Source organism: Monodelphis domestica, chromosome 2, assembly GCF_027887165.1.
Source record: "Monodelphis domestica isolate mMonDom1 chromosome 2, mMonDom1.pri, whole genome shotgun sequence".
NCBI classification, from domain to species: Eukaryota; Metazoa; Chordata; class Mammalia; order Didelphimorphia; family Didelphidae; genus Monodelphis; species Monodelphis domestica.
Genome location: NC_077228.1, coordinates 370,881,494 through 370,905,679, shown reverse-complemented (window position 1 = coordinate 370,905,679; position 24,186 = coordinate 370,881,494). Strand labels below are relative to the sequence as shown.

The following is a 24,186-nucleotide window of genomic DNA, read 5'->3' as shown; positions in this document are numbered from 1 at the left end:
AGGAATTATCAAATGGAGGTTTGCTCCATTAAACAGGTTCTCTGAACTAATGACATTTTTTTGCTATAAAATTAGCAAAATTTAATCTCTTAGATGAAATATTATTACCATGTAAGAGGAGTCAGTGTGGACAAGATGTGTCCTATATAACTTAAAAGATAAAATAAGTGTGATGCTTTATAGTTACCATTCATCATTCAAACAGGGTAAATTCTCTTAAAAAATAATCATTAAAAAAAAAAACAATCATGGTAGGAAAGGATATTGTAAGTCTACACAATCAGAGGAAAGACTGGAAACCTTGACAATAATTGTGCTTGCTATGGGGATCTAATTTTTTTTCTGTGCTTGTATTCTGATTTGTTCTCTGCCTCACAGGAAATGTGCAAACCTCATGCATATATTGATTGTCTTCTTTCATTCCCTATCTCTCCTTAATGCAATGCTTAGAATATAAAGTGAATTCAGTAAATGTTGACTAGTTGAAAAGTTTTTATTTACAATTCGTAAATCCATAATTCTTAGAATATATATTTTTCTGAAATATATGATGTTGAAAATAAACCCCATTATAACCACTTAGTAAGATCACTTGACTTCTTAAAAGTCTTCACACATAATTATTGAGTATAAATACCTCCAAAGTTGTTTTTAATTTGCATGAAAGTCTCTACTATTTTAATGAAACTGAAGTCAACTTTTCATGTTGAAAGATACTTTGACAATTATCCATCAATTCTTGAAGCTGAATGACAGGAAACTGCACCTGTTCCTCAAACCACCTGGCAACAGTGAGAAGTTGTTGGTCACTAAATGCCCGTCCAATCAGCTGCAGCCCAACAGGCAAACCTTGGCTGGAGAGAGCCATGGGGACATTTATAGCTGGCAAACCTGAGCAAGAAGAAACAAGGTTATTTCCTTCCTTCCTTATTTCCTTCCTTCCTTCCTTCCTTCCTTCCTTCCTTCCTTCCTTCCTTCCTTCCTTCCTTCCTTCCTTCCTTCCTTCCTTCCTTCCTTCCTTCCTTCCTTTCTTCCTTCCTTCCTTCCTTCCTTCCTCCCTTCCTCCCTTCCTCTCTTCCTCCCTCCCTCCTACTCTGAATTCCTAATTTCATTTTTAAACTTTTTAAATTGTTTCTTTGGTTTTTAAAATCATATTTTAACCTCTTGTTTTTAGACTCTGATTGGAATGAAGATTAAAAAATAAACAAAATAAGTACCCAACTCTTCCTTTGTAGCTTCTGGAGTAAATTCTATTGCTAATAGCTACCCCTAATATTAAACCTAAGTCTACTCTTCTTAGAAATTAAGATATATGTATAAATGCACACATGCATGTATATATGTGTTATACACATTATAAATATGTTGATGCATGTATGTATATGACATACACATACAGACACACAATTAATGTAACTTTCTATGTGCATTATGGAGGTGCTGTGGGACAGAGTCAAGGACACTGCCTCTGGAGGCAGAAGGTCTGGGTTCGTATTTTGCTTCTGACACTTTATCACCTGGTTGACATTGAATGAGTCACTTCACTGTGACCTGGGTAGACCTTGGTTTCCTCATCTACAAAAGAAGAGAGATGAACCTTCCAGTTTTAGAACCACGATCCAAAGTTGTTTTTGCACAATAGAATATAAACCTCTTAAGGCAGGGACTATTTTTTTGTTTTGTTTCATACTCTTAGTATAATCTCTGGCACCTAGTAGCTACTTAATAAATGCCCACTGAATTGAGCTAAGGATGATTTGAAAGATTAATTTTCCCAAGAACTTTATTAGAAGACTAATTTCCATCTGGAAAAAAATTAAAGTTGAAGCAGGTTCTGACAAGGTTATGTCAAGTATACTTGAGCACTGACTGTGATAAAATTTTTTCTAAGGTGACATTACACCTCATACCTAAGGCAAGGACTAGACTAAACATCAAAAGATAAACCAACCAGGCTTGAACAGGAAGGTGAGTAAGACTTGGGAGATCTAAGTACTATTACCCACTCCCAAGCCTCACCTGCCATGTTTACACTCTGTGTAAAAATATCACCCTGGGCACTGCGAGTTCTGTTGTCTTCTTTGATGAATTCCACATATGGCACTGCATCACTAAGGGTGGTAGGAGTAAGCAGGATATCCACTCCAGAATTAAAGACCTTCACAAAGTCATTAGCAATAAGTCGTCTTACTTTTTGTGCCTTCACGAAGTAATCATCGTAATTCCTGTGGGAAAGTGGTTGACATTTTAGGGACGTGCCATTCTTATACAAACAGGGTTCAATGTGTTTTGGTGCGGCAAAACCAATCTTGGCTTTAATAAGATGATGTATAATTTACTGATAAATGGATAAACTTTGCATGAGCATGTCAATTATTGAGAGTCAGTAGAGTTGATGTTCCATGAACTAGGGATCACTACCAATAAGTACTTCCACTCAGGGAAACTGAAAAATTCAGCACTAAAAGAGATCCCAGAGATCAAAGACAGAGCCAGGACTAGAACTCAGAATCTCAAGTCTAAAGCTCTTTCCACTATAAGTTGCCTCTCCTTTATAATACAATGATCATTTGATATTCACAATTATGACTAAGATACTACAAAATCCTAATGTTTTCTGAATCATCAAAGAAAGATTAAATTAAGCTCATGATAATTTTAGTTTTAAGTATCTTTTTCTCCATTTAATTTCTTTTAAAACTGATTATTAATGCCTGATGTGATATATATATATATTCTCAGGGAACAACTCATTCCATGATGACAGTAGCTGAAAGAATTCATTGTACCAAAACTCAGGACATGTTAAAAGTAACCATATCCTGTTAGTTGGCTAGTAGGAAATTAATTTGAGAGACTAGAAGAAAAAGCAACAAAAAGAAATGAGAGACATACATATATAGAGGCAGGGAAGGGGGAGAGGGAGAAGGAAAGAAAAAGAGGGAGGGAGGGAGGGGGAGAGAGAGAGAGCGCATGAGCGCACAAGCACATTTTCAATGCTGGACTGCTGATTATCTCTTTAAAGAGTAAGGAGAACAGTTCCATTCTCTGGCTCCCTAATCTTTAAATTCGCTTGCCTTAAATTTCTTCAATTTAATTTTATGTCTATGTACATAAATATATGTGTATACATACATTTATACATACGTGTACTTTTATAACTTGAAGAAAACTTAGAGCTCATTTAGCCCCTGGTTCAATTTCAAGATTCACTGAATTGTCTGTATTTGAAAAGAAAATGTCAAATAAATTGTAAACCTAGACATAGTATATAGATTTTTAATTGCTCAATTAAATAACTTTTTTAAATAATTGGATTTTTTTAAAGAAATGGACTGTCATGTAATTCTAAGTATCATATTTATTATCAATCAATCATTTTCCTGAGCAACCAATGGACTCATTATATAACACAACTTTTCTTTCTGAGCATACAATAAAGTATGGAATTTGGTGATTGACAAATTTAGAAGCTCAGTTCTAACAGCACAGGGGAAAAAAAACCTAATATAACAGTTTACTAAGAATATCTTGGTTAATCAGTCAATAATATAGAAAGCAGAGGACAATAAATAGATCACTGTGAAACTTTTCTAATCAACAACACAAGACATGCTCAGTTGTCAGTATGTCTCTAGTATGATGTCAAAGACCTGCAGTGATCATGAATCTGATCCTCTGTTTGTTTTTAAAATAAAGATTGAGAGAAGCTGGTTTGTCAGATACTTTTCTCCAGTAAAAATTAAAATGGTTGGCTCAATTTATACAATCACATATAGATCAATGTTAGAGGAAGTGTTCAATGTTCTCTATTTAATTTCATATGGTTGGAAATGAATGATGGAACAAGAAATGCAAAAGTATACTAACCAGGGGCAGCTTGGTGGCTCAGTGAATAGAGGGCTGGGCCTGTAGACAGGAGGTCCTGAGTTCAAAGACAGTCCTATACACTTCATAGCTGTATGACCCTGGACAAGTCACTTAACCCCAATTACTTAGTCCTTACCAGTCTTCTACCTTGGAATTTATATTTAGTATCTGTTCTAAGACAGAAAGTATTTTTTTAAAAAAGTATACTAAATCAGTATAAGGTCATGCTAGAAGTCAGGAGCCAGGTAGTCTACTGGTATGGAGACTTTGGGTATGTCACTTAATCTTTGGAGCTTCTGGTTTCTCCTCTATAAATTGAGTATCATGTCTTGTCCTATATACCCTCACAGGGTTTGTGTGGGAATAACATCAAATCACATACTGTATGTGAAAATACTCTGTAAAGTGTGAAGCACTATACAAGAGTAATATTGTCATTCAATCCCAGAGTCTATGTAGAAAAACATTTGCTGGTGTCAGTTTTCAGTTGCAAAAAGAATGATACACACAAAGTTGATGATTATGCTAAAATCATTTAAAATTTTGCATTCACAAGAGGATATGCAGTTCTTTGACAACATATTAAATTTCTTCCTGTTTTGTATAAAAAATTAAGAGAAACAGAGGAAGTAACTAAACAGAGATTGAGATCTGCACAAAGGAAAATGCAAAACTGAATATACTGACTCATAAGTTGACTTTTAAGGTAAAAAGCAATTAACCCTAACTTCTTTACCAGGCCCTGCTTTCTTCACCTTGCCAGTGGCATTTGATGGTTTTGGAACAGTCCTTCACCCCAATTTTCTTCCATGCAACTGCATGGAATTTTTATGGAGAAAAATTCAGGGTGACCTATGTACTCTAAGAGATAAAGTAAAAGCATTTTAAAAATCCCCAAATTAAAAACCTTCTAAAAGAAGAACACTGTGATCAATTGAATAAGCTCTTCTATGAGAAGCAATGTGACAGAGTGTCTAGGGGAGGTACCCTTGGAACCAGGAAAACTGTGATTTAAGGCTCATCTTGGAAACAGACTGGGTTTGTGGCCCTGGCAAGTCACTTTCTTTAGGCAATGCTCTAAGATAAGAGTTGCAGAGAGAATGGTGATCTGCATCGTTAGAGGGAGCTTCCTCACCCTAGAGTATTTCCTAGAGTATTTCTCTAAACTAATAAAATCACAGGTCCCATTCTTAACCCTTTATATACTGCTTAGAAAACTGTTTAGCATTAATATTTTAATTTTGTTCTTTTAGCCAATCATTTCTAACAATTTAATCAATGTTGAACATGCCATCTTAATTTTGATAGAGAAAAAAGTTAATGGAATATGTTGGGGAAAAAAAATTCCTCATTACATGAAAAATCATTCCTGGGGGCCAGCTGGGCTATGCTGTATTTTGTAAAACAGGAGTTCTTAACCTCTTTTGTAACATGGCCCCTTTGGCAGTCTGGTAAAGCTGATGGATTTCTGAGAATTTTGGTTTTGAATGTATACATCGTAATGCACGGTGTATAGAGCACCAGACTTGGGTTCAAAGCTGGTCTCAGACACTTTCTAGCTGTGTGACCCTGGACAAATCATTTAACCCTGATTGCTAAGCCATTGACTGTTCTTTTGCCTCAGAATTGTTACTAAGACAGAAGATAAGTTTTTTAAAGCATAAAATATATAGGATTTTGAAGGAAATGATAATGAAATAGTTATGAAAAATCTGGAAAAAACTTGAACGGAGTATACAGATCAAGGTATAAGATCTAGGAGGGCCAAAGCAGTAGTCTTACCAACTTAAATATGGAGGTACTCAACCTAAGTAGGCAATATATTAATTAAGAGTTACTTCTTAAAAGGAAAAGATAAAGCAACTTTTCTCAAAGTAAAGCAGGAAAAAGGTATTATCTTTTTACAATTTCTTCAACCTCAGTTATCTGGGTGGATCAGAACTAAAGGTGATATGACACATTTAAAATGAAAAATCCTTTGGACTTCATTTGGCTTTCACCAGTGTTGTACATATTTGGGATTTTTGCATAACCAAGGATTAAGAGATATAAGCAAGCTCTTTTAACTTAAAAAAATAAAGAGCACAAAACTGCAACTTTCTATTCTTAAAAAACTAAGATTGTACTTTCAGATTTGATAAAACATCTTAACTTGCATAAAAATGATAAAGATATGTGGTATTACGTCATTCTGAAAATTTAATCAATATTCAGAAACTTTAAAAAAATAGTTTCATCCCAAAGTAAACAGCTGTCTTACTCTTTTAATAAGAAAAAATTTCCTGAGAGAATTCTTCCTCTCACGACATCATTGAACCCTTCTCGTCTTGTTGCAGCATACATAGCCTCAGTAGACACATTTACATTACACCGGTGGCCTGCAAATTAAACATACAAAATAAATCTTAACTCCTTATATAACATAATTTCCCCTATATTATAGTAAGTCACCAGCAGAAGGAAAACAGAACCTAAAAACCCATTCTCAATCAGCCCCAGAAAACACGATTTTCTTTGACTCAAAGGTCTGTGAGGACAAGGATGATCTTTTGTCTCTTTTGTATTCTCAGTGCTCAGCAAGTGCCTAGTACATAGAAGGTATTTAATAATGCTTGTTGACTGCCTGAATTGTGTCATTAATTAATATATGAGAACCAAATTTTGCTTAAACTCCAGCCCTAGATTTATAGCTTTGGCAGCTACTGAAATCTAGGAACACTATATTCTCAGCTTTTTCTTATGTGACTGCCGTGCCTCCAATAGGGACAAGCTATTGGGACAAGAAGAACAAGCTAACCAACAAGTGGGTTTCAGTTGAAATGACAATGTATAAAGATTTACTAATTTATTATCACTCTAACATTGGCACTTAAAATTAAATACGTACATGGCAAAAAATAGAAACAAAGTAGATGTATCAATAAGAGCTGGATAATGTGTGGTTTATGAATCTAATGGAAAATTCTTGTGCTGAAGAAATTACAAATATCAAGAATACAGAGAAGCCTGGGAAGACATATACAAACTGATGTAAAGTGAAGTTTGAAGAACCAGGAAAACAACATACATGACACAATAGTGTAAACGGAAAGAATAACAGTCACAAAACAACCAAAACTGAATGCTATGAAATTATAATGACCAAGCTGGGCCCCTAAGGAAAGATCTGAGAATCTTCTTTCCAGAAAAGGGGATTATAGGTATGGAACGCTGCATATAGCATTAGACGTTTCCAATAAAATGGTCAGTTTTGCTGAACTTCCCCTCCTTCCACTTCGTTTTTTTATTCTTTACTATGAAAGAAGGGGAAAGAGGGAAACATTTGAGAGTGTAGGTGATATGAAAACAAAAAATATCAATAAAAACTATCTTAAAGAATAATTATATACATACAACAGGCAGGATGTCATTTTTTCTACTGTCAAATAAATGAATCTTTAACTATTTGAGTTAACTAATTGAGTTTTAGAATTCAAAGAAAAGAGGCCTTACCATATTCTAGCCCATCAAATCTTGCCATATTGGATGCTACCTCTGCTGTGCATAAAACATGATAGCAGACGATTGAGTAACTGGTATGAGGTAGAGACACTTCCACTACTTTGGCCCCCTTAGACTCAAAAAGGTCAGCAGCTTTAGACCAAAGGGCTTGAGTTTCACTTGATAATCCTGGTGTGTGATATTCCTAATAGAAAAAGAAAGTCAATATGATGCTGACCACCTGGACAAATTTACATGGGTTTGCTTCCCAAGACCTTTGATAACAAATGAGACGATAAACACATGCCACACAACCAAACAAAATGCTAAGTGATTGATGCTAAGGAGTGTAACAAATACATTTGTTATAAGAGTTTAAAGAATGTTCACACTGAAGCTCTTCATGAAATTCTTTAAGATATAAATTACAAAAGATTTGCTGATCTTCAATGGTAGAAGGAGATTACATGTTAAAGAGTTCTCTACCCTGATAAAACACCAGCAGACAGGCCAACTCCCCCCCACCCCTCAAATGCAAAATGAAACTCAGCAAGTAGAATCATTGTCCTCTTTTCCCTCTACACTCAGTCTCCCTTGGGTGTGCCTCTCTTCTCTGTGCAGACGACATCTATCTAAGCCTTGGGTTTCCTAATGAGCTTCAGTACTATATCACCAATTGTTTATTAGATATTTTAAACTGGATGTCTGTTTCTGAGACAACTTAAACTCAATACTTTCCAAGCTGAATTCATCATTTTTCCTTATAAATTCTTCCCTCTCCCTGTTTCTATTGAAAATATTCTTTCAACTTCCTAGGTTCATAACCATGGCATTATCCAAGACTCCTGGGTCTCCCAATAAGATGCTAAATTTTTTCATATCTACCTTTACAACACCTTACTCTTTTGATTCCTCTCCACTCACATAGCTACTACCTTAGTTCAGGCCCTATCACTTCTTAACTAGATTACTAGGCAGTAGCCTAGTAATTGCCTAGGAGGCAGTAGCCTCCTAATTGATATCCCTCACTTAAGCCTCTCCTCACTTCAGTTCATCCTACATACTGTTAGCAAAATAATTTTCCTTAAATCAAATCTAACCAGGTGATCCTCCCTCTTCAATCAAATCTAGTGGCTTTCCATTGCCTCTAGGATAAAAGAAACCTTCCCTGCTTAAGTTTAAAGTCTTATCCAACCCAGACCCTACCAATCTTCTCAGCACCTCTGAATATTGATCATTCTCCTGCACAATCTGGCCAAACTAACTTTCTCTCTCTTTTTCTCCACTATGATATTCTGTCTTACATCTCTGTGCCTTTGCATTGGCCATTTCCCATCCCTGAAGTGCATTTTCTATCTTTGCTTCATTAAGTCCCTTTCTTTTCTAAGATGTAGCTCAAGACATCTTCTATTATGAAGTCTTTCCTGATCCCTCCAACTGCTAGGGCTCTCCCTTCTAAACTTCCCTGACCTTAACTACTTTATAGTTGGGTGCCTTAATTTTATATTTATGCTGTATGATACTTTTTATGGACTCGCTGCCTCTCTCATTAAAATGTAAGTTCATTGTGAGCAAGGATAAAATCTTATTTCTGGAGTATTCAGCTTAAAAGAGAGAAGGCTTTAAATCTCATTTGGTTTATATAGGGATCCTGAGCATCATGCATACCTACAATCATTTCCATATGTGAATAATTCTAATGCTACAGCACAGTGGTTCCCAAACTGTAGGCTGAGGACCCCTGGGGGACTGCAGAGTAGTTGCAAAGGGTCTGTAAATCCATAAGCATAATAAGCATTGTCATTTTGATTTTGATTTAGCTCCATCCAAATATGTAGCAATGATACAGTATAATCGAAAAGCAAACATACCTTCTATAGAATAAATGTCTCAAACATTTTTGAAATGTATGTAAATATTATTGTCACTTAGTAAAATACAAATTTCTTTAAAAGCACTGTTGAATTAATGGTTTCTTTGCAAAATAAGTATTTTCTCAAAAAATGAAGGCCAGGGACTTCCGGTTAAGATGGCGGCTTAGAGAAAGCTGAAGTTCAGATCTCCGGAAAACCCTTCCCGACCGATCTCAAACTAGAAGCTCCTAAGGCGCCGAAATTCAAAACGATCAACAGCACAGACCCTGGGAACCCTCCTCCTGGACCTGGACCCGGTTCAAAAGGTACGGCTCCCCTTAAAAGCCAGAACCCGAGATCCCTCGGACCTCAGGGGTAGGAGCGCAGAGTCCAAGGCTCCCGGAAGCGGCAGCCGCGCCGGGCTCAGAGAGCAGGGTCTGAGGAACAACAACCCTCAGGGTCTTCTACCCAAGTCCCAGTCCGGGTGAAAGTTACTGCCTGGGGCTTCCGCTGCAGAGAACCTGTCGGTCCGGGTGAAAGTTACTGCCTGGGGCCTCCGCTGCAAAGAGCTGGTCGGTCCGGGTGAAAGTTACTGCCTGGGGCCTCCGCTGCAGAGAGCTGGTCAAAACAACAGCAACCCTCAGGGCGGGCAAGACAGCCTCACGGGCTGGATCCTGCTATCCAAGTCTCAGTGAAAGTCTGTGCTCTCGGAGCTTGGGGAAGCGGCAGCCCATCCCCCCACAGGCCGACGAAACAGCCTCACGGCCAGGGATTCTGAAGGCAACTTCCGGAAATCGAGCCAGGGGGAGAGTGTGGCCTCGTGGTCCGACCCTTCCATTCCAGTTCCAGTGAGGCATATTCAGTTTAACCCAGGGAACGCTCATAGAACCAACATCTGCCCAGGACTAAAGCCTCTGATCACCAGACAAAGACAAGAAAAGCCAATCCTCCACGTTCAGAGATGACAAACTCCACAGAAGCACAGAAGCCCCAAAATACCAAGAAAAATAAGAAGAAAGGGGAGACTCTGGACACATTCTATGGAGCCAAAATACAAAATACAGAGCAGATAGAAGAAGATATACAAGAAAATTCTCCAAAATCTCCCAAAGGAAATAGAAACTCTCCACAAACCCATGAAGAATTTGAATCAGAAAGGACCAAAAAGATGGAAGCCCTCTGGGAGGAAAAGTGGGAAATGATGCAAAAGAAATTCACGCATCTACAAAACCAGTTTGACCAAACTGTAAAAGAAAACCAGGCTTTAAAGCAAGAACTAATAAAGCAAAGCCAAAACACCAAGAAATTAGAAGAGAACATAAAATATCTCACCGACAAGGTGATAGATCTGGAAAACAGGGGGAGAAGAGAAAATTTAAGAATAATTGGACTCCCAGAAAAGCCAGAAATAAACACCAAACTGGACATGGTGATACAAGATATAATCAAAGAAAATTGCCCAGAGATTCTAGAACAAGGGGGCAATACATCCACTGACAGAGCTCACAGAACACCTTCTACACTAAACCCCCAAAAGACAACTCCCAGGAATGTAATTGCCAAATTCCAAAGCTATCAAACAAAAGAAAAAATCCTACAGGAAGCCAGAAAAAGACAATTTAGATATAAAGGAATGCCAATCAGGGTCACACAAGACCTTGCAAGTTCTACGCTGAATGATCGTAAGGCATGGAACATGATCTTCAGAAAGGCAAGAGAGCTGGGTCTCCAACCAAGAATCAGCTACCCAGCAAAACTGACTATATACTTCCAAGGGAAAGTATGGGCATTCAACAAAATAGAAGACTTCCAACTTTTTGCAAAGAAAAGACCAGAGCTCTGTGGAAAGTTTGATACCGAAAATCAAAGAGCAAGGAATACCTGAAAAGGTAAATATTAAGGAAAGGGGAAAAATGTTATCTTCTTTTACTCAAACTCTCTTCTATAAGGACTACATTTATATCAACCTATGTATACTAATATGTGGGGAAAATGTAATGTATAAATAGGGGGTAAAGAAAGACCAAATAGAATAATGGTTCTCACACAAAGATTCACAGGGGAAGGGGAGTGGAAGAAAACTCCTATAAGAAGGAGAGGAAGAGAGGGGGGGGGGGGGTTTACTTAAACCTCAATCTCAGGGAAATCAACTCTGAGAGGGAAAAACATCCAGATCCATTGGGATCTTGAATTCTATCTTACCCAACAAGGGTAAGGAGAAGGGAAAACCAAGGGGGGGAGGGGGAGAGGGAGAACAAAAAGGGAGGGAAAGAGAGGGGGGGAGGGGGAGGGAACAAAAAGGGAGGGACTAAAAAGGGAAACATCAAGGGAGGGGACAAGGGGGACTGATTCAAAGTAAATCACTGGACTAAAAGGTAGAGCCGAAGAAGAAAAGGTTAGAATTAGGGAAGGCAATCAAAATGCCAGGGAGTCCACAAATGACAATTATAACTTTGAACGTGAATGGGATGAACTCACCCATAAAACGTAGACGAATAGCACAATGGATTAGAATCCAAAACCCTACCATATGTTGTCTTCAAGAAACACACATGAGGCGGGTTGACACCCACAAGGTCAGAATTAAAGGATGGAGTAAGACCTTCTGGGCCTCAACTGATAGAAAGAAGGCAGGAGTGGTAATCATGATATCTGATAAAGCCAATGCAAAAATAGACCTGATCAAAAGGGATAGGGAAGGTAATTATATTTTGTTAAAAGGGACTCTAGACAATGAGGAAATATCATTAATCAACATGTATGCACCAAATAATATAGCACCCAAATTTCTAATGGAGAAACCAGGAGAATTGAAGGAAGAAATAGACAATAAAACCATACTAGTGGGAGACTTAAACCAACCATTATCAAATTTAGATAAATCAAATCAAAAAATAAATAAGAAAGAGGTAAAAGAAGTGAATGAAATCTTAGAAAAATTAGAATTAATAGACATATGGAGAAAAATAAATAGGGATAAAAAGGAATACACCTTCTTCTCAGCACCACATGGCACATTCACAAAAATTGACCATACATTAGGTCACAGAAACATAGCACACAAATGCAAAAAAGCAGAAATAATGAATGCAGCCTTCTCAGATCACAAGGCAATAAAAATAATGATTAGTAATGGTACATGGAAAACCAAATCTAAAACCAATTGGAAATTAAACAATATGATACTCCAAAACCGTTTAGCTAAAGAAGAAATCATAGAAACAATTAATAATTTCATCAAGGAAAATGACAATGGCGAAACATCCTTTCAAACCTTTTGGGATGCAGCCAAAGCGGTAATCAGAGGCAAATTCATATCCCTGAAAGCTCATATTAACAAACAAGGGAGAGCAGAGATCAATCAATTGGAAATGCAATTGAAAAAACTCGAAAGCGATCAAATTAAAAACCCCCAGCAGAAAACCAAATTAGAAATCCTAAAAATTAAGGGAGAAATTAATAAAATCGAAAGTGATAGAACTATTGATTTAATAAATAAGACAAGAAGCTGGTACTTTGAAAAAACAAACAAAATAGACAAAGTACTGGTCAATCTAATTAAAAAAAGGAAGGAAGAAAAGCAAATTCACAGCATTAAAGATGAAAAGGGGGACAGCACCTCCAATGAGGAGGAAATTAAGGCAATCATTAGAAATTACTTTGCCCAATTATATGGCAATAAATACACCAATTTAGGAGAAATGGATGAATATATACAAAAATACAAACTGCCTAGACTAACAGAAGAGGAAATAGAATTCTTAAATAATCCCATATCAGAAATTGAAATCCATCAAGCCATCAAAGAACTTCCTAAGAAAAAATCCCCAGGGCCTGATGGATTCACCTGTGAATTCTATCAAATATTCAGAGAACAGTTAACCCCAATACTATACAAACTATTTGACATAATAAGCAAAGAGGGAGTTCTACCAAACTCCTTTTACGACACAAACATGGTACTGATTCCAAAACCAGGCAGGTCAAAAACAGAGAAAGAAAACTATAGACCAATCTCCCTAATGAATATAGATGCAAAAATTTTAAATAGGATACTAGCAAAAAGACTCCAGCAAGTGATCAGAAAGATCATTCACCATGATCAAGTAGGATTCATACCAGGGATGCAGGGCTGGTTCAACATTAGGAAAACCATCCACATAATTGACCACATCAACAAGCAAACTAGCAAGAACCACATGATTATCTCAATAGATGCAGAAAAAGCCTTTGATAAAATACAACACCCATTCCTATTAAAAACACTAGAAAGCATAGGAATAGAAGGGTCATTCCTAAAAATAATAAACAGTATATATCTAAAACCAACAGCTAATATCATCTGCAATGGGGATAAACTAGATGCATTCCCAATAAGATCAGGAGTGAAACAAGGATGCCCATTATCACCTCTACTATTTGACATTGTACTAGAAACACTAGCAGTAGCAATTAGAGAAGATAAAGAAATTGAAGGTATCAGAATAGGCAAGGAGGAGACCAAGTTATCACTCTTTGCGGATGACATGATGGTCTACTTAAAGAATCCTAGAGATTCAACCAAAAAGCTAATTGAAATAATCAACAACTTTAGCAAAGTTGCAGGATACAAAATAAACCCACATAAATCATCAGCTTTTCTATATATCTCCAACACAGCTCAGCAGCAAGAACTAGAAAGAGAAATCCCATTCAAAATCACCTTAGACAAAATAAAATACCTAGGAATCTACCTCCCAAGACAAACACAGGAACTATATGAACACAACTACAAAACACTCGCCACACAACTAAAACTAGACTTGAACAATTGGAAAAACATTAACTGCTCATGGATAGGACGAGCCAATATAATAAAAATGACCATCCTACCCAAACTTATTTATCTATTTAGTGCCATACCCATTGAACTACCAAAATACTTCTTCACTGATTTAGAAAAAACCATAACAAAGTTCATTTGGAAGAACAAAAGATCAAGGATATCCAGGGAAATAATGAAAAAAAACACATATGATGGGGGCCTTGCAGTCCCAGACCTCAAACTATATTACAAAGCAGCAGTCATCAAAACAATTTGGTACTGGCTAAGAAACAGAAAGGAAGATCAGTGGAATAGACTGGGGGAAAACGACCTCAGCAAGACAGTATACGATAAACCCAAAGATCCCAGCTTTTGGGACAAAAATCCACTATTCGATAAAAACTGCTGGGAAAATTGGAAGACAGTGTGGGAGAGACTAGGAATAGATCAACACCTCACACCCTACACCAAGATAAATTCAAAATGGGTGAGTGACTTAAACATAAAGAAGGAAACCATAAGTAAATTGGGTAAACACAGAATAGGATACATGTCAGACCTTTGGGAGGGGAAAGGCTTTAAAACCAAGCAAGATATAGAAAGAATCACAAAATGTAAAATAAATAATTTTGACTACATCAAACTAAAAAGCTTTTGTACAAACAAAACCAATATAACTAAAATCAGAAGGGAAACAACAAATTGGGAAAAAATCTTCATAGAAACCTCTGACAAAGGTTTAATTACTCATATTTATAATGAGCTAAATCAATTGTACAAAAAATCAAGCCATTCTCCAATTGATAAATGGGCAAGGGACATGGATAGGCAGTTCTCAGATAAAGAAATCAAAACTATTAACAAGCACATGAAGAAGTGTTCTACATCTCTTATAATCAGAGAGATGCAAATCAAAACAACTCTGAGGTATCACCTCACACCTAGCAGATTGGCTAACATAACAGCAAAGGAAAGTAATGAATGCTGGAGGGGATGTGGCAAAGTAGGGACATTAATTCATTGCTGGTGGAGTTGTGAACTGATCCAACCATTCTGGAGGGCAATTTGGAACTATGCCCAAAGGGCGACAAAAGAATATCTACCCTTTGACCCAGCCATAGCACTGCTGGGTCTGTACCCCAAAGAGATAATGGACACAAAGACTTGTACAAAAATATTCATAGCTGCGCTCTTTGTGGTGGCCCAAAACTGGAAAACGAGGGGATGCCCATCAATTGGGGAATGGCTGAACAAACTGTGGTATATGTTGGTGATGGAATACTATTGTGCTCAAAGGAATAATAAAGTGGAGAAGTTCCATGGAGACTGGAACAACCTCCAGGAAGTGATGCAGAGCGACAGGAGCAGAACCAGGAGAACATTGTACACAGAGACTAATACACTGTGGTATAATCGAACGTAATGGACTTCTCCATTAGGGGCGGTGTAATGTCCCTGAACAACTTTCAGGGATCCAGGAGAAAAAAAACACCATTCATAAGCAAAGGATAAACTATGGGAGTGGAAACACCGAGAAAAAGCAACTGCCTGAATACAGAGGTTGAGGGGACATGACAGAGGATAGACTTTAAATGAACACTCTAATGCAAATACTATCAACAAAGCAATGGGTTCAAATCAAGAAAACATCTAATGCCCAGTGGACTTACGCGTCGGCTATGGGGGGTGGGGGGGAGGAAAAGAAAATGATCTATGTCTTTAACGAATAATGCTTGGAAATGATCAAATAAAATATATTAAAAAAAAAATGAAGGCCAATAGTAAAGTTACTATTACATCTTTAGATTTTTTTTGACTTAACAAGAAATCTTTAACGAGAAAACCCTAGGAATTGGTGTTCTAGCAGAATTCTTATTTAAAAACTTACAAAGATTCTGCTTTGACAGTATTTCCTGAAAATAATGAACTGGGAAACTTACCTTTGGTATACCAATACATAACTTGCTGACATCTCTCAAAATGGGAAGTATAAATGGTCCAACAGGGTCTTGTGTTGTGGTAGAATCTTTCACATCATGCCCAGCCAGGATACCTAAAAAAAGGTATAAAGTTGATAAATAACAGGAAAAAAATGTATTGCAATGCAGAATGTACTTGGTTTTAAACATGAAATTACATACATATATATGTGTGTATATTTATAAATACCCAACACAATTGCTGCATCATCCACACATCTGGTTAAGATTCCTGGAACATCCATTGAATTCACCAGTGGAATAAGACCATAACGGGAAACTAGTCCATAGGTTGGTTTTAAACCAACAAGCCCACATAAGGCAGCTGGGTTTCTTGTTGAGCCTCCTGTGTCTGATCCCAAAGCCCTAAGATTTAAACAGGCCTCAGTTAGAAAATTTTATATCTTTGAATATATCTAGAATACATCTATTTTAAAAGAAAATTCAAGGAGATTTTTAAAAGAAAATTAACAAAGGCAGTTATTTGTTCCCTAGAGAAAAAAAATTTATTTTTCATCCTTACCATATCAATTTAAGATATAGAATAAAAATATTCCTTTCACATTTCAGAATATTTTCTAGACTATATTTCATCAAGGGAATCACTGACAGCTATGCAACAAGATGAAAATATATTTCAGAGGGAATTATGTCAAGAAGTCAGGATTTTTCTCTCAGGATCCTAAAAAAGATGAGATCTTTTAGGGGAGGATAAGAATGGAATGAGGGGGGAAAATATCTAATTCTATTGTGCTAACTTGTAAGATGTTATGAACCATAAAATCCCAACATATTAAAAAAAGGCATGGTTTTAATTTAATGAATTTAATTAAATAATGTGATTTGAAAATTACATTATTTAATAAAATTCCAGAGGCACTGAAAAGTAAACAATTCATCCACAAAAAGGCTACTAGAAAAAAAAAATTAAGGAATGTCACTTCTTTTTTTAAAAAAAGGCAATTCAGTTATTATAGTATCAACAGAAAGGGAAAAAAAATAGCTCGTTAATCTTAGCAAACTGCTAAAGAAATACACTAAATTTTATTAAGGTGAGATGATCAACAACAATTAACCTGACTAAATAAAGTGAGAGGTAAACCCAAATGATGAAAGTTGTTTGTTTTAAGAGTAGAAAGCACTTTAAGGAATATCCATTAAAACATGAAAAGCAAGTGGAAAACTCTTTAATGAGTGAAATAAGAAGAGGGAAATGAATGCCCTATGATGATTATACCAGTTCTGGAAAACCTCACTTCAGCTTTATTTGTTTTTCTTTAGTTATGGGTCTATAAAACTACTAAAATGATTTTTAAAAAATTTATTTGCAAGTCCTGAGAAAGTGCAATTAAAAATATACATATATACACACACATACATAATATGCAAAGTGTTCCAAAAGCATTAGTCATTTTAAGATATTAAAACTTAATACACATTAATTAGATTTCAATATTATAAATAATTCACTATACTAACTATAAATTTCATAAGATCAAAGGAATAATCATTATCAGCAGAGCTTATTAGAATAAAATAGAAATCCAGAGTATGCTGATTCCAGAAAGTTTACGCATAATAAATAGATTCCATTAAAAAACCATTTGAAAGTATATTCACTCAAGCTAGTATTTAGGTTAATTTTCCTATTTTGCTATAGCATTAGAATCACAATATTTGGCATTAGACCATGATGCTTAGAGGTCTTATAGTTCAAGTCTTCTGTTTTACAGAGGAGGAAACTGAGGCCCAAGAGGGAAATTAAGGTAATTGTTCAAGGCCACATAGACAGAAAATGGCAGAGGAAGGATCCAAGCCAAGGCAATCATCCAGTGGTCATCTGTGAACCACACTGCCTTTCTCTACCTCCACCATAAGAGCCTTTTCACCCTGGCAATTACTTCAGTCCTACAGCCTCATCCTCCAATTGGTTTCCTCCCTGGAACTTCTTATTTGAGGAAGCAATCAAGTCAATTATGCTCACTTCAAACACTGCTCAGCCTATGACTCTCAAAACTACTTTCTAGCATTTGAGTTATTTTAAAAATTCAATTGGATTAAAAAGAACTTTTTTGAATTAAGAATGCAGAAAAAGCAAGACAATAACAAAACCTGTTCAAGTGTTTGCTCCAATTCAGAACTTAGTATTCATAAAACAAAATGAATTACTAGGAAGTATAACAAATTGATTATAATTTACACCTGTATTTTAAATTTTAGACATTTAAAGACCATCACAATGATCCCTTTAGATTATATGCCTGTTCTCTGTATAATACAGTCCAAGAAGACCTTTGTTTACCATTTTATATGAAAATGGAGATCTTATTTTAAAAAACAGCCTATTTTAGGTGAAGTCCAGAGTGGCCCTATTTTATGGCAAATTCCAGATGATAACTACATTCAGGCTGTGGAGCTTTTATAAGGCCAAGACCATTTGCCAACAATTGAATTACTTCAGTGCTTTTTCTTTTTTTTAAACATGGATTCACAGGATCATAGATTTAGAGCTGGAAGGGACCTTAGAGGTCACCTATTCCATACAATTTGCTCAAAGTTACAAAGCAAGTAACCAGGTTGGGATTTGAACCCAGGTCCTCTGACTCCAAATCTGTTCTCTTTCCACTGTACCATGTTGACGTCTGACTGATTCTTGTTAATGTATTTTAAATAAGTAATGTGACTTCAATGTAAACAATTTCAAATAATTTCTTATGAACTTTTGTAACTAGGTATGATGATATTAAAGATATCAAATGTTAAAAACAAAACAAAACAAACAAAAAAAAACTACTTTCTACCTTGCTTCTCCTCACCAGCCCTCCATCCACCTTTTAGCTCTCTTTTGGAGAAGGAGAAGGGGAAGAGAATATGCATTTATATAGTACCACCTACAAAAGTTAGGCAGTGTGTGAAATGCTTTACAATTATTATCTCACTTGATCCTCACAAAAATTGTGGGAGGTTGTCATTATTACCACCATTTTACAGATGAGGAAACTTAAGACAAATGAGGTTCAATGATTTGTCCAGGGTCACATAGCTAGAAAGCATCTGAAGTCACTTTTGAACTCAGTTCTTATTAACTCCAGGGCTAATGCTTTATCCAGTGTACCACCTGGCTGCCTCTAATGTGTGGTCCTCCTCCATGAGAAAGTAAACTTCTTTAGGGCAGAGATTATCTTTATTTTTTTTGCTTGTATTTATCGAAATAAATGTGTCAATACAGTGCCTGGCACAATGTTTGTTCTCTTTTTTCCCCCATTGCTTGCTTGCTCCCTTGCTCCCTCCCTCTTTCTCTCTCCTTCCTTCCCTCACTCCTTCTCTCTCTCTCTCTCTTTCCCTTCCCCCCTCTCAATTTCTTTTTCTCTCATCTTTTTTTTTTTTTTAAAGAAAAAAGCAAGGAACAGTTAGGTGGTTTGGTGGGATAGAGTGCCAGGTCTGAAGTCAGGAGGACCTGGGTTCAAATCTGTCCTCAGATACTTCCTAATTATGTGACACTGAGCAAGTCACTTAATCCTGTTTGCCTAGCTCTTGCCCTTCTGTCTTAGAATTATTACTAAGACTTACTAAGACAGAAAGTAAGGGTCTTAAAAAAGAAAGAAAAGAAAAAAGCAAGATACTATATAGGAAATTTGAATGTTATCAAATGCATATAGATAAAATAATAAATTAAGTTTACCTACCAAGTATTATTTTAAAATTTGTTTCAATACATTATCAGGATCTCAGACAAAAATATTAAAACCTGAAACACCTATCTATATATAGGCATCAATATAATACAATAGTTTCCAGGAATAAAATACCTCATCTTTACTTTTCATGGTATATGAACTATTACTTTTAGATTTTTGCATATGTCTTATGGCTACTTCTATCTCAAGGAAAAATTTGCTTCAACCTGGGTCTTAAAACATTGATAAGAAAAATCTTAAATCTTACGCGAAACATGTGAATGCAGATACAGCAGCAGCACTGCCCCCAGAGCTACCTCCGGTTATTAACCAATTTGAATCTTCATCCACTCTGTGGTGGTTCGGCTTTCTCTTTTCTCTGTATTGCCTTGAATAGCTCCAGGGGTTTCTAACTGGCCCGAATATACCATCTGTGCTTCCAGATCTGAGGTAAAATAATTAAGCAAGATTAAAACACACATATTTATGGATTCAGAGAATTTTCTTCATCTCCTGAATTTTTCCTGCCCACTCATCTAGACAATATAGTAGTGCTTGAATGGAAAAGATGGAAACCTATTCTCATGTAAGAAAAGAGGCAAACAAGCTATCACCCTATTCCCCCACAATTGATCACCCCAGATAACTAAAGGAGAAATTACTTACAAACCAAAGCATACTGTTTCAAAGGATAACAAATCACCATTTCTGAACACCGGTGACAAGAAAAGAGCCCTTAAGTTGAGTCCCAATAGTAAAAAATTTTAAGAAAAGAGAATCTATTCTTATGACATCACTAACATTCTACTGTAAAGCAAACTCCTGTAAGATAGGAAAGACCTGCTGTAGATGGGACAAAGGAATAGTTTTCTTACTCAAGTCATTAAAAAAAGGGGAAAACTCAGAACACTTAATATTTTTGCCTCTCAAAGTAGCTCCTGTGAAATTGTGAATGCCAGGTATAATAATTCATGTATACACACACACACACATACATATGTACATATATATATATATATATATATATATATTTTATGGATGTAAAATACTTCATTTGTAAATGCTGATCCTCTAAATCTGTTTCCACAAATTCCAAAACCTATAACACTCTGCATACTTAAAAAAAAAAATTGCCAACATTAGGTACTGTTATATAGAAGAGAAAAAAAAATTCTGTAAGATAAATATTGATGGACTGTTGGAATACTGTACAAGAGTAGAAATATATTCAAGAAATAATTTTATGCAATTATTTATCAAAAGAAAAATATACATAATTTATTTATTCTGTAAAATAAAAATACTTTGAGGTTTTTAAGCTTTATGGTTCTAAGGTACTTTCTTAACAACCTTCTGAAGTCAATAGTACTAGAACTATTACCCTATCCAACCTTCCTACCCCTCTGGCATTTTAAAGAGGAAATTCAGAAAAGAAACTTGCCTCAAGTCTCACATGTGACATCTGTTAGAGAAAGAATGTTAATATAGGCTTTCTGACACTAAGTTCAATGTCCTTTTCATTATACTTTGCTACTTTTATACAAAATTAGTCATAGAATTTGGTTTGCCAAAGATAGATACAATAATTTCATCTGCCCTACTTTACATGTGAGATAAAAATCACAGACCTGAAAGTCATCTCAAAGGGTCATTCACCTACCTAAAGTAGGGACCTACTTATCTGGACTAAAGATAAAGTAGGCAAGGGCCATTAAATTTTACTTACCCCATAGCAAACTCATCTAAATTTGTTTTTCCAAGAAGAACAGCTCCCTGATCCAGTAACTTCTGAACTACCGTAGCATTATAAGGAGGTATGTAACCTGGAAAAAAAAAAGTCAGAGCTATTTTGATTACATGAAGTTACAAAATTCTTTACATTTATTAACTTCCAGCTTGGAGGTTCTATAATTTCCCTCATGCTAACCTGTTGTATCACTATACCTTCCCATAGGTCTCTTATATAAGAGTAATTTTGTACAGTTTTTTGTGATGGTTAATGATTTTCAGGATTCTTTTAAAATGCACAGCAGTATAGAACATCTCATATACTATACAAGATAAGGTCAAAATTGGTGGGTGATTTAGACATAAAGGGTGATGATATAAACAAATTAGGGGAGTGTGGAAAATTTTGCCTGTCAGATTTTTGGATAAGGGAAGAGTTTAATCATAAACATAAAAATAAGATAAAGAACATCACAAAAATTAAAATGGATAATTTTGATTCAAATGTTTTTGTACAAACAAAACCAGTTTTTTAAAGAAAATTTCTGACAAAGCCTTATTTCTAAAATATATAGGAAATTGAGTAAAATTTATAAAAATATGAGCCATTTTCCAATTGATAAATGGTCAAATGATATGAATAATCAGTTTTCAGAAGAAGAAATCAAAGCTATCTATTGTCATATAAAAACATGCTCTAAATCACAAAGTCAGAGATTTAGAGCTAGAACAAACCTCAAAGATCATCTAATTCAGATCCTTCATTTTACAGATGGGGATAAGACAGAGAGAAGACATTTTCACAAGGTCAAATATTAGTTAGTGGCAAAATTGGGATTAAAACCTAGGCCCACTGATTCCATGTTGCATCTCCCAATATCATGTAAATTCCTTGAGAAAAGGGTCTATTTCATGTTTGATTCTGAATTAATAGAACCAAACATAGTGCCTTGCATGTAGTAGGTACTCAGTGGTTGTTGAACTGAACTGAAAAATGACCAACAATTATATAGGCACAGTTACGGACAAAAGACAAACCTGGAATCATCTCTCCTTGTCCAAACACCAAATCTGTCACTTAGTTACTCAGTAAGTCTTTTTCATTTCTAGATCTCCTAGTCTTCCTTTTAGTTACATTTCTCCTAATCAAAAACACCAGGAGACCTGTTTGATTCTTGTGCTCCTGGCTACATCGAGTGCATCAAGGCACTCTTTCTTTTATAGGGGAGATAGTTAAAAAAAAAAAGTCAGCAAGTCATTAGATGTTAATGATTCATTGCAATGTCCTTCAGATAAAGGTAAGTATCAAAGGATCCTAAATCTAGATCTGGGAAAAATTTTAGATGCCATGTACTACAACCCTCTCATTTTTGAGAGATGGAAACTGAGGCGCCCAGGGAGGTGATGCCACTTGCCCAAGATGACAAAGGTAGGAAGAGGGAGAGATGGACTATAAGTCCTCTAATTCCAAAGCCAGCATCTTTCTCTTGCTGTCTCTCTCTTAAAGTACTAAGAGCTGAAGTGATTTGCCTATGGCCACATAGCCAAGTACATATCATAGGAAGGACTTGAACCCAGGCCTTCTTGATTCTAGGGTCAGCTCTCTATCTACTATGCAAAGAAAATCAATTCTGCATTAATCCTCACTTTACAGATCAGGCATGAGGCCATGAGAAATTACTGCATGTATGAAATGCCCCCATAAATGCCTGTGGTAGTCAGAAAAAGAAACTCATTCTTAATTAAAATCACTAAACATTTATTTCATTAGGCTTGTGAAAAATGAAAAAACTTTCATTTTGAAAGAGTAAAAGTAGAAATATACTAGGCTAGACACTAAAGAAAGATATTATTTCCTAGGAAGAAAAACCAACTCATTAGTTAATTTTATTTTTGATTAGAAAGAATCAACATTTCATGTGATCCTGGGCAAGCCATTAACCCCTTGCTGCTCTTTTGTTTTAGAATTCATACAAAGACAAAAGTTAAGAGTTAAAAAAAACAAAAAAACCACTACTGTTTCATAAAGTTCTCAATGTAGGAGACTTCCAGGTAAGCATGGCAGCAGTCTAGACACAGGAAGCTTCCTCTCCCCAGCACCCACTGAAATAGAGTACCTCAAAAGACCATAAAAACCATTTTCAGAAGAACGGAGGAACTCTACAGTGGGGCGCATCATTGAAGGCATGTGGGGTTTGGGCATTTCCACACTATAAGAGGGTGAAAAAGTTCCCACCCAAACGTGAGCCGAACTACCCTCCCCCACCCCACCTATGGAGCCAGAGTCAGAGCCAGCGTGTGCCAGAATCAGCAAGTGAGTGAGGGGCACCTCTAGAGTGAGCAAGGTGCACCTCTAGGTCCTGGGGAGCTGACTAGGACTGCCGGAGACCTAAGCCTGAGAGTAGTTACACTGGAAACCCTGGTGCGCTGGGGAGCATAGACCTTGGGCACTCTCGAGAACAGCAGAGGCTGTGGGGTTGCGAGAGCTTGCCTCAGGCAAAAACCCTACTCCCTAACTCCATAAACAGAGAACCTCCCCATCTCACTCATATTTCTGACTAAAAAGGGAAGGAAAAACCACCACAAAGATGGCTAATTGTGCCCAGGACCAACAAACACCCTCCAATTCTTTACAGAGGGAAAACCCAGGCTACAGAGGAAATAGAGGAAGAAATTAAAACAAAATCAAAACTTTCCAAAAAAAAGGAAATTGTCCACAAGCTCTGGAAAATTTCAAATTGGAGCTTATCAAAAAGATGGAAGCCTTCTGGCAAGAAAACAGTGATATAATTCAA

The 24,186-nt window shown here is 36.2% G+C and overlaps 1 protein-coding gene across 2 annotated transcripts in view; it reads right to left on the bottom strand.

The window, feature by feature from the left end:
* Window positions 1-474: 474 nt before the first annotated feature.
* QRSL1 (glutaminyl-tRNA amidotransferase subunit QRSL1) overlaps window positions 475-24,186 on the bottom strand; it is a 40,621-nt gene continuing 16,909 nt past the window's right edge. For both annotated transcript variants that reach the window (XM_001378456.5, XM_007484390.2), the window contains 8 exons: window positions 21,390-21,486; window positions 19,932-20,108; window positions 16,177-16,352; window positions 15,948-16,060; window positions 7,363-7,555; window positions 6,131-6,248; window positions 2,020-2,225; window positions 475-891 (listed from right to left, as the gene is read on the bottom strand). In XM_001378456.5, coding sequence (XP_001378493.2) covers window positions 674-891; window positions 2,020-2,225; window positions 6,131-6,248; window positions 7,363-7,555; window positions 15,948-16,060; window positions 16,177-16,352; window positions 19,932-20,108; window positions 21,390-21,486 — 1,298 coding nt within the window. In that variant the 3' untranslated portion in view covers window positions 475-673. The remainder of the gene's footprint in view (window positions 892-2,019; window positions 2,226-6,130; window positions 6,249-7,362; window positions 7,556-15,947; window positions 16,061-16,176; window positions 16,353-19,931; window positions 20,109-21,389; window positions 21,487-24,186) is intronic.